General features: G+C 43.6%; 1 protein-coding gene across 5 annotated transcripts in view; it reads left to right on the forward strand.

Annotated features, from left to right (window-relative positions):
- The window catches only part of EIF2B3 (eukaryotic translation initiation factor 2B subunit gamma), a 96,307-nt gene that overhangs the window by 70,192 nt on the left and 9,126 nt on the right, over window positions 1–16,989 (forward strand). For 4 of the 5 annotated variants that reach the window (XM_006098180.3, XM_014463837.2, XM_023761931.1 and 1 more), the window contains exons 7-10: window positions 1,845–1,972; window positions 3,293–3,483; window positions 5,524–5,601; window positions 6,310–6,458. In XM_006098180.3, coding sequence (XP_006098242.1) covers window positions 1,845–1,972; window positions 3,293–3,483; window positions 5,524–5,601; window positions 6,310–6,458 — 546 coding nt within the window. The remainder of the gene's footprint in view (window positions 1–1,844; window positions 1,973–3,292; window positions 3,484–5,523; window positions 5,602–6,309; window positions 6,459–16,989) is intronic. The other variant, XM_023761932.1, reaches the window with a different exon arrangement.

Consider the following 16,989-nt stretch of genomic DNA (forward strand, 5'->3'; position numbering starts at 1 on the left):
AGTCTCTCTACTGACAGGAAAGGATAGAGCAGAATCTTGTATACAGTCTTTGAATAGCACAGCTGTTATTATTGGGGCGGGGGGGGGGGGGGGGGGAGTCATCCCCAAACAGATTAAAAGATAAAATATATGATGAGCTCCATAGATGCAAAAAAATTTTTTAAATAAAATTCATTGATTAAAACTCTTAACAAATTTAGGAATAAAAGAGAACTTCCTTAATCTGATAAAAGGTATATTTTTAAAAAGCCTATAACATGTGCCAACTATTAGCTATAAAGCATGAAGACCAATATCTACACATAGAAGACAACCAATAAATGATAGCTTTGATGATGAAAAATATAACTGTAACAATCATCAGTCTAAGTGATAAAATATTAGAAGAATTCTTTTTAAAATAAAAAACGAATAAGGATGACTGCTATCAGTGCTTTTACTCAGCCAATATGGTAAAATAGGGAAAATAAAATATACAATGATTAGAAAGGAAGAAAAAAATTGTTGTTTTCATAGTTGGTATGATTGTCAGAACCTACAGATAAATTATTAGAATTAATAAGATTTTTTAGCAAGGCAATTGGCTATAAGATCAAAATAGAGAAGAAGTTGAATTTCTGTAAACCAGTAACAAGAAGAAAATAATTGTTTAAAAGAAACTGATGAACAAAATAGATCCAGAGACACAAAAGCATGGAACGGACTGTCGAATCTCAGAGGGAAGGCGGGGTGGGTGAATGGGTGGATGGAAGAGATCAACCAAAGAACTTGTATACAGATATGCATAACCCATGGACACAGACAATAGGGTGGTGAAGGCCTGGGGGAAATGGGGAGGCTAGAAAGGGTCAGTGGGGGAAAAAGCAGGACATCTATAATACATTCAACAATAAAGAGCCCTAGCCGGCTTGGCTCCGTGGATAGATCATCGGCCTGCGGACTGAAGGGTCCCAGGTTCAATTCCGGCCAAGGGCACATGCCTGGGTTGCAGGCTTGATCCCCAGTGTGGGGTGTGCAGGAGGCAGCCAATCAGTGCTTCTCTCTCATCATTGATGTTTCTATCTCTCTCTCTTTCTCCCTTCCTCTCTGAAATCAATAAAGAAAAAAAAATTTTTTTTTTAAAACGAAAAAAAGCCGAAACCGGATTGGCTCAGTGGATAGAGCGTCGGCCTGCGGACTGAAAGGTCCCAGGTTTGATTCTGGTCAAGGGCATGTACCTTGGTTGTGGGCATATCCTCAGTAGGAGATGTGCAGAAGGCAGCTGATCAATGTTTCTCTCTCATCGATGTTTCTAACTCTTTATCTTCTCCCTTCCTCTCTGTAAAAAATCAATAAAATATATTTTTTTAGAAAAAAAAACAAAGATTTTTTTTACAATAATGATTTTTTAAATAAAAAATTAATAAAAGATACCATTTATAATACCAACAAAAATATACGATACTTAGGATTAATCTAACAGAAGATAAGCAAGGCCTTTATGGAGAAAGTTTTTACGCTTTATGCTGCATTCTACCTTCTCCCGCATAATTGTCAGTTAATAGTCAAGGCACCATGTTAAAATACACACACTCATACACACATGCATGTACACACATGCCATGTAGATGGGGCTTCGTGAAAGACTGTTTTCTGCATAGATCACAGGAAGGGAGTCCCAGATTCATTATACTACCTAAAGCTGATAGAGAACTTAGGTCCACTGCTCCTCATGCCACTTTTTATCTCTGTCAGTCCCAAGGTGGCCTGACAGGAAGGAATTTAGCTTTTCCTTGGATGCACAGTTTTTAATCTCTGTGATTTAGACAGTCAGATTCCTCATATTGACCACTCTTTCTTCCTAGGTCAATCACGTCCATCCGGAGTGAACTGATTCCATACCTAGTAAGAAAACAGTTTTCCTCAGCTTCCTCACAACATGGACAAGAGGAAAAAGAGGAGGATCTAAAGAAAAAGGAGCTGAAGCCCTTAGGTCAGTACTTGGGTTGGTGCAATAAGGTTGGGGTAGTAGCACCTTTGGAAGGAGTGGCTGGGCAGCTTACTGATTTTGGTCTAGCCACCCGGCAAGACAGGCTAGCTGTCGCCACTCTCTGAGCTCTGGGTAAGCTTGCTTAAGCAGATCCTGTCACTGTGCTCTTCAGGGACAAGCTAATCATGTCTCAGGTTCATTCTCTAGACCAGGGGTGGGCAAACTTTTTGACTCGAGGGCCACAATGGGTTCTTAAACTGGACCGGAGGGCCGGAACAAAAGCATGGATGGAGTGTTTGTGTGAACTAATATAAATTCAAAGTAAACATCATTACATAAAAGGGTACGGTCTGTTTTTTTTTATTTTTTTAGTTTTATTCATTTCAAACAGGCCGGATCTGGCCCGCGGGCCGTAGTTTGCCCACGGCTGCTCTAGACCATTCTTTAGATCCTCACTAGACCATTTTAACTTTAAACTCTTCCCACCACTTCTCAGTTCCCCTGTTTTCTAGGCTCTGGGCAGCCCCACTCCTGACTAAACTCAGCCTCTCTGTCAAGGGAAGAAAGGTGTACAATTACAGTCCAACCAGAGGTCTCCTTTCCAGGGTGCAAGGGCGAGGTCTGTCTTGTTTGCTCTCATATCCCTGCCTAAAAATATATATTTATCAAATGAATTATTAGCTCTGTGACCTGAGGGAGGTTACTCAGTCTTCTTTTGTTTTTTAAACCAGTACATTTTATTTGACCTTAGACTACATACTCCCCAATTTGTCTCAGTTGTGATACGTAGATGGCTTTAGATTGCTTTTGGTGTGCTCAGTCTTCTAAACCCCAGTTTTTATATCATAAAAGATCCCAAATGATTATTGTAAGAGTTGAAAAACTGGAGCCCAGCTACTTTGGCTCTAAGTCTTGTGCTATTTCTGTCCTGGTACAACTTCCAGATATGTAATAGAGGCTAGCCCCACAATATGGCGGGTCACTAAAACCTGGACACTTGCTTGTGTTACTTCATGATTTACAAGAGTCACCTATTTTTTTTTTCCCCCTTAGTAGTGCTTGGTTATTGGTCAAATTTGCTTTAGGACCTCTTTTAAAGCATTTTTGTTTCTTACAACATTTCAAACATACAAGAAAGCACATTGCCTCTTTTAATTTTACTTAGTCTTTCAAGTTCTAGTGGGATTTTCCCAGGGTCCATGCTGCATGGGTGGGTTCCACAGGGAGAGGTGTGAACTTTGCCCTCTTTCAAAACTTACTGAGTCTATATCCCCTCTGTCATCTCTCTCATTCATTTGCTCGGTTTGGGTGTTTGTTCTGAAGATATTTACAGTTTTATAAAAGAAACCAATGCACTGACCTTTGCTCCTTACGATGGCTGCTGGAATGCCTGTCGAGGAGACAAGTGGGAAGACTTGTCCAGATCACGGGTGCGCTGCTATGTCCACATCATGAAAGAGGGGCTCTGCCTTCGATTGAGCACCCTGGGACTCTACATAGAAGCAAACAGACAGGTGAGAGGATGGGTCTAGAAGAGAAGTCATGGGAGCTCCTTCCCTAGAAACAAGCTGAGTCTTTTGTCTTATTTATTCATTAGATAGACCGTGACTTGTTCAGAATCCCTTTCACTCCAGGTTGAGAAAGACCTGGACTATCAGGCGAGACCATTGGGGTTCCAGGTACAGCAAAAGTGGCAGCAGAGGGCCTGGTCCATAGAGGCAGAGCCTCTGTGACTCTAAAAAGAGGCTAAGATCTCCAGGAAGGCTAATCTATGGCTCTGGGTTCAGCAGCTTTCCCCTATTCTGCTCAGCTGGGGTATATGTACAGCACTTCATGAACAAGCAGATAAATACTGCATAATAAGTCCTGTGGTGACATAAACACAGGCACACAGAGGAGGCGTTCCTAAGAAAGTGAAGGAACAGAGTATAGAGTAGCCAGATGGCAACACCTCAAGGATGGAACGTCTATGAGAGAAATGCCTGGAAACAGCATTAGAAGGTGAGGAGTCTTGTTAACCCCTTTTTTTAACCCTGAGGTTTATGAGACATAGAGAATGAGTAACTTCTTTTGAAGGGGAAGCAGTGCCATGAAAGACAAGCCAGGTTTTAGTTTAGTTAAGGGATGCAGAGAGGGACAGAGAAGAGGCTAAGGGTATAGGGGAGCTCTTATTGTATAGCAGTCACAGGAGGAAGGTTTTTGGAGAGGGGCAAGATGAGACCATGAAAAGAAACACAGAGCAGTAAAGGATTGAAATGAGAATAGGAGCCCTGGCTGATTTGGCTCAGTGGATAGAGCATCAGCCAAGGGACTGAAGGGTCCCGGGTTCGATTCCGATCAAGGGCACATGCCCGGTTGCGTGTTCAGTCTTCAGTCGGGGCCTGCAGGAGGCAGCCGATTGATGTTTCTCTTCCTCTCTCTTCCTTTCTGAAATAATAAAAATAAAAAATGAGAATAGGAAAAGATAGATGATTGAGGGAACTACATTAGAATGACATTCAGTAACAGGAACGAGATGATGAAAGATTAGCTGTTGACATGGTTCCTGGTAGAACCTTGTGAAAACTGTCAGTGCAGGTATAAGCTGGGGAGGGATGGAGAGGCAGGTAGAGTTATTAAAGTTGCTGGAAATTGGGATTGGGATTGAGTCCAAAGAAAACCTGGCTCAGGAATCTTGAGAACCCACACCAGCTCCAGACCCCGAGCTGGCTTCCACCAAAATTGGTGATAGATTTAAAAGAATCCAGGCCAGAGAGTTTATGAGAAATCACAAGTAATTCCATGTTTACTCAGGGCAGTCCTGGATAAAGTTAGCCCCAATTTAGGGTCAGAGCTATTAGAAAGCTTCCAAGATTTTTAGTTCTCTTTCTTTAGACTATGATTAGTCTGTCAGACCGGTCAAAAGCAGGTCCATGGACAGCATGAGGCTAGAGAAGTATCCTCTGAAGTGACAGCAAAGGCTGTGCAGCCAACAGGCCTGAATGGCTTTGGTTGTAATAGAGGAGATCTCCATTCTCCTAACCTTTTCGTTTTCTCATACTGGAGAGAGAATGGTGGAAACTTTCCCATCAGCATTTTATTTTGACTGGTGAAGAACATGGGTGCTTTCTCAGGGTCTGTCCTGATGATGAAATTTGTGTAACACTGCTCCCATCCTCACCTCATGCATGGCCACAGTGGTCAGGAAGTGAGCAAGAACCTAGGATGACTATGGTCAGGACTCAGGATGCTCCCTGCCCTCCTTAGGCCTCCTCCCCCAAGTGCTGCCTGGATATGTCAAAGGTTGATCTCAACACCTCCTAGCTGAGGGACATGGCATTACTTTCAGGGACAATACTCTCGGCTCAGAAACTGAGGATAAGACCATCTAGAAGCTGCTGCGTAAATAACGCTTGTCCCAGGGAAAATGCAAGAGCCTCCTGCTCTGCCTCATCCAGATAGGAAGCTGTGGCTGAAAACTCCCACATCTCTGACTGGGCATTGGGTTCTACCTAAGGTGCTTTCAGGTGTTTTTTTTGTGTATTTACTTTAATGGCTAAATCTCTTTCCTCAAGGTGCCCAAATTGCTACCTCTTCTTTGTCCAGAAGAATCACTGGTTCATGCATCAGCCCAGATTGTCAACAAACACTTGGTAAGTGCTAGCTTGTGCAGGGCAGGGATGATCTCTGGGTGCATTGAGGCTTGCTCTTGTGAAGCTAGATAGGGCTCTCAAGCCCAGAACCTCATTAGCCCCAGGGAAATCCCAACAGGGTTTTGGTTACAAAATTTCACCTTGGGCTAGATCAGGGGTGGGCAAACTTTTTGACTCGAGGGCCACAATGGGTTCTTAAACTGGACCGGAGGGCCGGAACAAAAGCATGGATGGAGTGTTTGTGTGAACTAATATAAATTCAAAGTAAACATCATTACATAAAAGGGTACGGTCTTTTTTTTTTTTAGTTTTATTCATTTCAAACAGGCGGGATCCGGCCCGGGGGCCGTAGTTTGCCCACGGCTGGGCTAGATTCTGCCTGGAGAGGTGCTGACCCCAACCACACAAACCCTATTAAGGAAAGTCCATTATAGTCCTGGGGCTCTCCCTCTCCCTCCCTCTTCTTACCCCGAATTGAGCACTGTCTCCAAGAGAACATATCTATACACCCAAGTGCATGAGAGTGTAAGTTTGAGTTGGTCTCAGAGGTATTACGCGACTTGTGACCCTAAGAAATACTGATGATGGTTTCTCTTGCTGAAGTATCCCTGGGAAAATATCCTGTTAGGCCCCAGCTCAAGGGATCTGGGGGGCTAATTTGCATTTGGCTAAGATGAATGGATAGAATTTTATATTTGCCTTTTGCAGGTTGGAGTTGACTGCCTCATTGGGCCAGATACACAGATTGGAGAGAAGTCATCCATTAAGCACTCGGTCATTGGTTCATCTTGTGTCATAAGAGATAGAGTGACTGTCACCAGTTGCCTTCTCATGAACTCAGTCACCGTGGAGGAAGGGTATGTTTCCCCTTGTGCCCACTTGAGACAAGGCCCCTGGTACCGCTCAGAGGCTTTGGGAGCCAGTACAGCCTGGGAAAGGGCTCAGCTTGGGGAAGGGAAGAAAGGCAAAAGGATGAAGGGAAGAATAGTTCCTAGGCCCTTTGAGGTCTTAATTTTGGTTCCATGATGAAATAGTCTCTGAAAGCATTCCAACAGTCTTATCATACTTACGACATTTGGTCCTAGAAGAAACTACTCTCTCCTGCTTTGATATCCTGCTTGATGGGTGGCCTCAGTAGTGAGCCACTGGCAATGCTGGGATGACACTGTACCAGTATCTAAGGGTCACCTTCCCGTATCTTAGTATCCCGAGAAGCCCTGAAGAAGGCAGAGGCCTAGGAACAGTGGATGTATAAGCCACACACCGTTTTTGATGGAGAGCTTCTCTGTTACTAATTATGGAGAATGTTCCCCCATTTTGAGATCCTATAGTGTCCTAAAATCTTGACTTATGAACAACCTGTACTTGGAGTAAGAAAACATGAATGATGTTTAATAGCATTCTTCCTCTGTATTGACCTCAGGTTTTTTCTTTTTTTTTTTTTTTTTTTTTTTTTTTCTTTTTTTAAATATATTTTATTGATTTTTTACAGAGAGGAAGGGGGAGGGATAGAGAGTTAGAAACATCGATGAGAGAGAAACATCGACCAGCTGCCTCCTGCACACTCCCCACTGGAGATGTGCCCGCAACCAAGATACATGCCCCTGACTGGAATCGAACCTGGGACCTTTCAGTCCGCAGGCCGACGCTCTATCCACTGAGCCAAACCGGTTTGGCTAGGTTTTTTCTTATATAAAAAGCAAGCATAGGTGATAGCAGAGGAAGGATACCAAATCAGTGATTTTCAGACTTTTTAGAAAGGTTCTCCCAAAAAAAAAGGTTTTCAGACTTTTTCTTACGGCAAATCTTATGCAGAAACTCAGTATTTAAAAGTGATAAAAGCACAGTGGTTTGGAATACTGTGAGGAAGGGGTGCTTGTCCTTATAGGACAGGGGTGGGCAACCTTTTTGTGAGTGTGTGCCAAAACCAGCAAAATCCCTGACTCAAAATTCCTCTGTGTGCCAACCCTAATTTTTTGAGAGCATGTTACGCCTACTTGATATCTCTTAAGGTGTATGTATGTGAAGAACCTTGAAGAAATAATAAAATTCATTCGAGCGACAAAAACACAGTATATGATGAAAAATACATTTAATTTTTATTGTATACATGTTATGTAAAATTATTTATTTATCTAAGATGCACCTACACTGAATTTATCTGAAAAATAAAAAAGTCGATATTAAGAAAAAAAATTGTAAATGGAAGATTATAAGAGAGGGTTTCGAGTGCCAGCAAAAGTTATTGGCGTGCCATGTTTGGCACGCGTGCCAGGGGTTGCCCACCCCTGTTATAGGATGTGAAGCAGATCTATAAAACAAATTTTGAAGACCTCTGGGCTAGACCAGCCTGAGTTTGATTCTGGCTCACACATCTGTTGATTTCTCTGTCCAGTAACTGATAGGCGAGAAGTATAGGGGAAGACTGCAAGCCTAGTGAAAGCTGAACTACTTCTCACAGCTGCCAGTGAGGGTTGGGAGAAGCATTTTGGGAAGAGAAGCTGCATAGAGATAGAGCTAAAGGTTAAGCCTTTGCTGTTTGGAAAGACTGACTGATGGAAGACAATAGGCAGGATTTAGGGAGGAAGTGCCATAATAAAAAACCAGGAACGCTGGAGACCACAGGGATGTTGCCACTAAGATCTGTCCTTCCCCAAGCCCACAACCTGGCTTGACTTCCAGAACCCTTGCAACCAGCCCTCAGCCTTCAGCCAAAAGTTGAGAAGAATCTTTTCTGGTGAATCCAACCAGCCCAATAAGAAAAACCTAAATTTATTTACATCAGAGATTACTAACAGCCCAGTGAAATCACCCTGTAGTGACAAATTTCATTCATGTTTCTAGAGCTTCCAATCAGCTTTTTAGAATTCTCCCTTAAATATAAAGACATAATCAAAGATTACCAGAGATCTAAAGAAAGCTTCTATCATGAAAGATAGACACCACATCAAACAAATAGAAAACAGCAACTGAGAAGAAACAGAGGCTCTGCAGGGAGAGAAAAATACTTTCAAGTAACCTGTCATTTCAAAGAACAGAAAAAGAACCCTAGGCAATTAAAAATATGATAACATATTTTCTTATTTCAGAAACATCTCCTCATTTTGATCTTAGCTCAGATTTCACCATTTAAGAAGAGGCTTTGCTTACTACCCTATCAGCAATAATCTGTCCCAGTACTCTCCGTTACATCAACCTGTCTTATATCCTTTGTAGCGTTTTTACTGTCTGGCCTTAAGAAGTACACATTGGCACTGGTTAGAGTGTTGTCCCGATACACCAGTCAGGGCACATACAAGAAGAAACGAATGAATCTATCTATATAAAAGCCTAAGTGACCATTGCAACCGAATGGACAATTGAACAGGCTGCATGGGGCAACCCGCAACCAAATGGACAATTGAACAGGCTGCATGGGGCAACCCGGCCAGCAGGGGGGTTAGTGAGGGGCGACCAAATGACTGAGCAGGGGTGACCAAACGACCGAACAGCAGGCTGCGTGGGGCGACCGGTGACCAAACGACCGAACAGCAGGCTGCGTGGGGCGACCAGGCCAGCAGGGGGAGCAGTTGGGGGCAACCAGACCAGCAAGGGGGGGGGGGGCATTTGGGGGCAATCAGGCCAGCAGGCAGAGGCAGTTAGGAGTGATCGGGCAGGTGGGGGCAGTGAGGGGCAATCAGGCTGGCAGGCAGAGGCGGTTAGGGGTGATCAGGCTTTCAGAGGGAGCAGTTAGGGACAATCAGGCCCACAGGCAGGTGAGCAGTTAGGAGCCAGTGGTCCAGGATTGTGAGAGGGATGTTTAGGCCTGATTCCCGAGCAGTCGGACATCCCCCGAGGGGTCCTGGATTGGAGAGGGTGCAGGCTGGGCTGAGAAGACCCTCCCCCACCCCCCCGCACGAATTTTGTGCACCGGGCCTCTAGTGTATAAGTAGAACAACAAAATCTCTCTCTCTCTCTCTCTCTCTCTCTCTCTCTCTCTCTCTCTTCCTCCCTCTCTCTAAAAAATCAATAAATAAATAGCCCAGCCAGTGTGGGTCAGTGGTTGAGCATCAACCTGTGAACCAGGAGGTCATGGTTCAATTCCCCTATGTCCGTGGTCAGCAAACTGCAGCTCTCGAGCCACATGCGGCTCTTTGACCCCTTGAGTGTGGCTCTTCCTAAGCCTTAGGAGTACTCTAATTAAGTTAATAACAATGTACCTACCTATATAGTTTAAGTTTAAAAAATTTGGCTCTCAAAAGAAATTTCAATCGTTGTACTGTTGATATTTGGCTCTGTTGACTAATGAGTTTGCCGACCACTGCCCTTTGGGGATTGAGCCTGTCATGCCTGGGTTGCAGGCTCAATCCCCAGTAGGGGGCATGCAGAAGACAGCCAACCAGTGATTCTCTCTCATCATTGATGTTTCTGTCTCTCCCTCTCCCTTCCTCTCTGAAATCATACAAATATATTTAGAAATAAAAAGATCAATAAGTAAATAAAAAAGGAAGTACAAATTGGTAACTACAAAATAGTCATGGGGATGTAAAGTACAGGATAAGGAATATAGTCAATAATATTATAATAACTATGGTGCCAGGTGAATACTGGATATATTGGTGGGAACACTTTGTAATATGATTGTCTAACCACTATGCTGTACACCTGAAACGGATAGAAAATAATATTGAATGTAAACTAATTTGAGATAAAAATTTAAAAAGAGGTCCTAAACTAAGGCAATAGCAGTGGAGATGGAAAGGAGAAATAATAAGGTGATAAACACTATAAAACATGGTGACTGCCTAAATATGTGAGGTAAAAGGGCGAGAAATCAAAATGCCCAGGTTTTGCTTGAGCAATAAAGTTCCTCGTGTGCTAGTCACTAAGATAGAAATCAATAAAGGAGGAGCAAGAGATTCCACTCCCGCGCATCTTCACCCCTTACCACCACCTCCCACACCCCTCCTCGCCCCTCACCACCCCCCTTTCCTCTCCACCACACCCCCTCTTCCACCACACCCCTCCTCGCCCCTTACCACCTCCTCATAAAAAAAAAGAGAGAAAAAAAAAGGAGGAGCAAGACATTACTAATTGATAGGCAGGGAAATGATGAGTTCCACTTGGGACAAGTTGCGTTCATGGCAGGCAACCTTGATGTGCAGGACTGGAGCTCAGGAAAGAAGCCTGTGCAAAGTACAGATTTGGGAATGGTTGGCATAGAAGTGGTAACACAAGATCACTCAGGGATAGTGTGTGGCATTAAAAGAAAAACCAAGACAAAATCTTGGGGAACATCAGCAATTTTAGACATAAGAAATGGGATCTAAGGAGACTGACAAAGAATGAGCAAGGAAGGGATATAAAGGGCAAGGGAGGGGACAGTTGGTAGGTGAAGCCCAGGTTTCTCGTTGGGTAAGCAGGTAGATGGTGTAGTGCTCACTGAGATGAGGAAGGGAGAGGGAGCAGTGAATTTGTGGGGCTATAAAGCCTGTGTAGGGCACATGAGATTGGACGTACTTCATTCAGGTGTGTGAAGGTATCTAGGTACCCAGTCTGATTAAAGGATAAGAGAAGAGGTCAGACCTAGAGACCTCTTTCTGAATTACTGTGGTCTTTTCTAACTTATTTTCCTGTTTCCATTTTTCTTTCTCTTCCAAATCCTCCTACTATGTAACCCACCATCTAAAGCATAAACTTTAGAATGAGACTGCCAGACTGAATCCTTGGTCTGTAACTTACTAGTCACTTAGGAAATTGGCTTTACCTCCTTGTGCCTGATTTTCTCACTATAAAATGGGGTAAAAACTGAGCTACCTCACAGGTTTATGAGGAGTACTAAACTAAAAGAGTTGACAGACAAAGCACTTAGAGCAGGAAGACAATAGGCAGGATTTAGGGAGGAAGTGCCATAATAAAAAACCACTGCATGGCACATAGAATGTTAGCTGTTACTTTATTATCATCACCATTACTTTATCTCATTTCACGGAGGTAGCATGTTGCCAGTCTTTCTAAAGGATATCTTTACTCTTATCTCTGTCCTATTAAAAAAAAACCTTTGAAAACTCTCCATTACCTTTATAGAATAAAGTTTGAACTTCAAGATTTCTCATGATCCAGCTCCAACACCGAGTCCTGGAATGTTAGAGTGAGATGGGGCAGAGATGAGATTAGAAGTCTTCCAGCTCAAGTCCTGCATTTTTACAGATAAAAAAATTGTTTCTAACTCTCTATCCCTCTCCCTTCCTCTCTGTAAAAAATCAATAAAATATTTTTTTTTAAAAAAAAAACCTTTGAAAACTCTCCATTACCTTTATAGAATAAAGTTTGAACTTCAAGATTTCTTATGATCTAGCTCCAACACCGAGTCCTGGAATGTTAGAGTGAGATGGGGCAGAGATGAGATTAGAAGTCTTCCAGCTCAAGTCCTGCATTTTTACAGATTAAAAAATTGTGGTATTCCAAACTTTTTCTCCTTGCACCTCTGCTACTCCATGCCCCATTCTAGATTCCTGTGTGAGACTGACAGACCTCACCATTCTCTTGAAAACCAGAACTGCACTAGCCTTTATCCATTTGATCACCTGGTTCCAGAGTAGCTCAGGAGGCTTTGTCACTTCCACTCTGTGTATCATCTTGCCTTAGACATTCCAGGGAAACAGTGCCATAACTTTACCATTTACTCTAACCAACAACCTCTTCCTCCCTTCCTGTGGGTGGGCAGACAAAGCATCAGCTCTCTAGCACCTCCTTAAAGTCCAGTGTTAGTGTCCTGAATTGACATGAAGAGACTTGGTGAGAAAACCAAGGCTTCCTAAGAAACTCCAGCTTGCTTGTATGAGAGAAGTTCATGGAAAAGGCCTGCATAATATTCCAGAGTCAATTACTGTTTTGGAGGAAGTATAATTCTGGATGGCCTAATAAGGTTTCTAGCTGGGGAAACAATAAAGGTTTATATGGCGACTGCTGCTATTTTTCCAACTAAAAAAGTTGAGCTAGTCCTGGCCAGTTTTTCTCAGTGGTTAGAGCATCAGACGGGTCACGGGTTCAATTCCCGGTCAAGGGCGCATATCTCAGGTGCCGGCTCAATCCCCAGCCCCGATTGGGGTGCATGCAGGAGGCAACCAATCGATGTGTCTCTCTCACATCAATATTTCTCTCTCTCCCTCCCTCCCTCCCTCTCTCCCACTCCCCCACTCCTCCTGCCTCCCCTTCTCTCTAAAAAAAACCAAGTTGAAGTAAAGCTATAGCCCACATGGGTTTAATGATAAGATCAGACATCCTGAATCCCATATGAACTTTTCCCCATTATTTTCAGGTCATTTAGTCTTAATTATTTATGGTAAATGTGGGAAAGGTAATTAAATTGCAGTCATGTGAGATTTGATTACTCTGCTGCTATTACATCTGGACTGATTGGTAGAGTAGGAGCATGAATTTGTCTGGAAGATTTTCTCATATTCTTTGTTTGCTTGTCTCTACCTCAGTAGTGAACTGATGAGGCTTTCTGGACAGTGGCTTGGACACCTGCCCAAGGTCCTCAGGGCTTGAGGGATGCTAATAGGACCACCTTGGGGAAGGTGTAGGCGAGACTATGCAGAGACGGCTCCTGCCTGTCTTTCTCATTTTCTACCACTTCCAATTTATATGACAGCTGATGCTTAGCAATCCAAAGTCTAGTGAAAAGTTCATTGTCGAGACTTCAGTGTCCGTCTGTGTTCTGCATCTTTGGCCCTGTAGTCCATCTGCATTTCCTCTTAGTCCAAGGTGAGTGACCCAAGCTGTAGTCTAGGATAGTACCTTCACATGTAGACAGGCCAGGAAGCCAGGTTTTCACCTAGATTGTCCATGCTTTCTGCAAGCAGCAAGTGCAGCCCTCAGAGCTAAACAAGACGATACTGCTGCTCATTGTTACCCTGAATGTTCTCTTCACCTACACTCAACTGACTGCCCTGCCCATTGGGTCCCTTACTTTTCTACTATCCTTCATTCCTGACATTCATTCTGCCTGAATTGCCTCTCTCTAGAGATCTTTATCTGTATAAATCCTACCCATCTTTCAAGGTCCAATACATATTCTAGCTCCTACATGCAACCTTCGTGAATTGTCCTGTGTTCCCTGGACACCCATAACACTTAACTTATGTTCACATGGCACTTAACTGCCTCTTTCTTTTTTCATCAACAAGACTATAAATTCCTTGAATACAGAAATACTTCTTATATGTATTTGTATTCCTTAACTTCTAGTGCTGTACATTTTCTATACTAGATACTGTGTAAGTATTTACTGAATGAAAAATAGAGATCCCTGGTTTAAATCCCTGTACTGTAATTGGCTGAGTATCTGTCAAGAGAGCCCTGTCTACTTCTAGAAAAAGAGCTGAGTGAGTACTTCACTCCTTGAAACTCAACAAAATGAAAACACTAGGTAACTGCCACAGACTAAAGAATGTCTGTCAGGCCCTAACCGGTTTGGCTCAGTGGATAGAGCGTCGGCCTGCGGACTCAAGGGTTCCAGGTTCGATTCCAGTCAAGGGCATGTACCTTGGTTGCAGGCACATCCCCAGTAAGGGAGTGTGCAGGAGGCAGCTGATCGATGTTTCTCTCTCATCGATGTTTCTAACTCTCTATCCTTCTCCCTTCCTTTCTGTAAAAAAATAAATAAAATATATTTTTTTTTAAAAGAATATTTGTCAGGCACAATAAAATCTAGATCCTACCCACCCTGGCCAGGTGACTCAGTTGGAGCATCATCTTATAAACCTAAAGGTCAAGGGTTTGATCCTGGTCAGGGCACATACCTAGGTTTCAGGTTTGATCCTCAGTCGGAGTGCATATGGAAGGCAACCGATCGATATTTCTCTATGTTTCTTTCTCCCTTCCTCCCTTCTACTTTTCCTCCCTCCCTCCATCCCTCAACATCTGGTGAGGATTTAAACAAAAATCACTGAGCTAAGGTTAGGAGGCTCTGGTATCTGGGATGATATGGATGACTCAGCCATAATCTTTAGACTGAAGTAGTGAGTCAGATCTTTAGTCACATGTCTAGAAAAGGTTATGAGTAAATTTAGAAAGCCTGCCAACTAATCCCCAGAGAAGAACCTGCCTGTCCTCAGAGTTACTGAGAAGTTTCATGGCTCTTTGCCAAATACTGCCAAGTCAACACCTGAGGCAGAAGCCCATGACACAGAGTCACCACTGTGTAAGCTTGGGCACATTGCTTAACCCCTGTGAGCCTCAATTTTCTCTGTAAAAATTAGAGTAAATACCACTACCCTACAGGTTTGCTAAAAGGATTAAGTTACATAATGAATATAAAGTGCTTTGTGTGTGGCATGGTGTGCCTGGCCAAGCAATAATCTTACCATAGACCTCTGTGTTTTCTCACGGCCTCCTCTTTATTGAAGCGTTAGGGTTAGCAGGATAATTTACCAAGACCTACAACTGTGCTTAAAATTTAACCCCACCAAGGAGAAATGAGGACCAAAACCCCATTAATCACCCTGGCCAGTGTTTCTCAGCGGTTAGAGTACAGCCTGTGCACTGAAGGGTCTTGGGTTCAATTCCTCATCAAGGGCACATACCTGGGTTGCCGGTTCAATCCCTGGCCCCAATTGGGGAATGTGGGGGAGGCAACCAGTCAATGCGCCTCTCTTACATCGATGTTTCTCTCTCTCTCTGCCCCCTTCCCCTTCCCTTCTCATTTCCACTCTAAAAATCAGTGGAGCCAAAACCGGTTTGGCTCAGTGGATAGAGCGTCGGCCTGCGGACTGAAGGGTCCCAGGTTCGATTCCAGTCAAGGGCATGTACCTGGGTTGCGGGCACATCCCCAGTGGGAGATGTGCAGGAGGCAGCTGATCGATGTTTCTCTCTCATCGATGTTTCTATCTCTCTCCCTTCCTCTCTGTAAAAAATCAATAAAATATATTTTTAAAAAAAAAAGCCTGAATTCTAAAAATCAGTGGACTTCAGGTAAGGATTAACAAAAAAAACACATATAGACACACACACACACACACACACACACACAAATAGCATTAATCTTGGCTATCTCTGAGCAGCTTCTTAGATAACACAACCAGGCATTAGCACAGCAAAGTCCTTAGTACCCAGTTGAGAGTTAAAACTAGATGTAAAAACTGTAGTTCTGGCACTGGGGCCAGTTCTTGAGCTCCATAGGAAGCTACCTTCCCCCCCACCTTAAGCACTGAGCAGAAAAGGCAGTCATTACTGTGGATTGGCAACGATGAGGGGGCTTGTTTCATACAGTAGTATCTGTCCTTCCTCTCTACCATGAGCAAACGCACACACTTCCAGTAAAATCCTTAATCTTGGAGTTTCTTTCTGGACAGAGGGAAGGGTATATTGACTTGAAATTTTTCCAGAGAACCTCAGCCTTGCTAATGGAGGTGACTTGTAACCACAGCATGATGATGAGGAACAATTGAAGAAGCGAGTGGTAGAAAAGAGCTTCACACTCACTGAGCATTTTGTCAGGTGTTCATCTCGAAGCCTTCCACAGATCCACTGACCAAGAGCCTCAGGAGAGCGCCCAGCTTCCCATCTGTCAACCCACTTTTTCCGTCACATCTGCAGACACTCTGTGTCCAGAGGGTGTTACACACAAACCAGATGAGGAAAGCAATATGGGAGGCTCTGAAGACCTCATTCAGACCTGCTAAACCCAAGGAGAACTCAGGCTATGCATTGCTATGGGAATCTGACCTCAAACGTTCCAGCCTCCTCCTTTCAGAAATGGCTCCCACCTATATCCCAGATTCCAAAGTAGCCAGTTAATAGTGTCTAATTATGGCTGCGTGGGTTTCTGTTGCCTGTTTTTGTTTGTTTGTTTGTTTGTTTTTTGGGTTTTTTTATTAGTTAAGGTATTACAAATGTGTCCTCATCCCCCCCATTAACCCCAACCTCCCCACCCCGCACACTCATGCTCCCATCCCCCTGTTGTCCATGTCCATTGGTTTGGCTTATATGCGTGTATACAAGTCCTTCGGTTGATCTCTTCCCCTTACCCCCTCCCTCCCCTACTTTCCTTCTGGGGATTGATAGCCTGATCGCTATTTCTCAGTCTTTGGATCTGTCCCTTTTCATCAGTCTATGTTGTTCTCTATAATCCACAAATCTGTTGCCTGTTTTTTGTCTGCTGACCATGTTTACCTCTTGCCTAGCTCCAGATCATGCTGTCACAGGCTCCTAAAACCACTGCGCAGGAGCATCCCCCTCTCCCACCTTGGAAAAAGAAAGGAGACTTTCAATGACAAACTAGTAGCCAGTTGCAAGCCTGCTCTGTCCCAGGCGCCTGTGTATCTGAGGCTTTCTATACTTCATTACTATTCTTTGGGGGAGAATTTTCCCCAAGGAGCAAGAACCACTCTAACTTCTGACTGA

The sequence above is a fragment of the Myotis lucifugus genome, unplaced genomic scaffold, assembly GCF_000147115.1.
Source record: "Myotis lucifugus unplaced genomic scaffold, Myoluc2.0 scaffold_222, whole genome shotgun sequence".
NCBI classification, from domain to species: Eukaryota; Metazoa; Chordata; class Mammalia; order Chiroptera; family Vespertilionidae; genus Myotis; species Myotis lucifugus.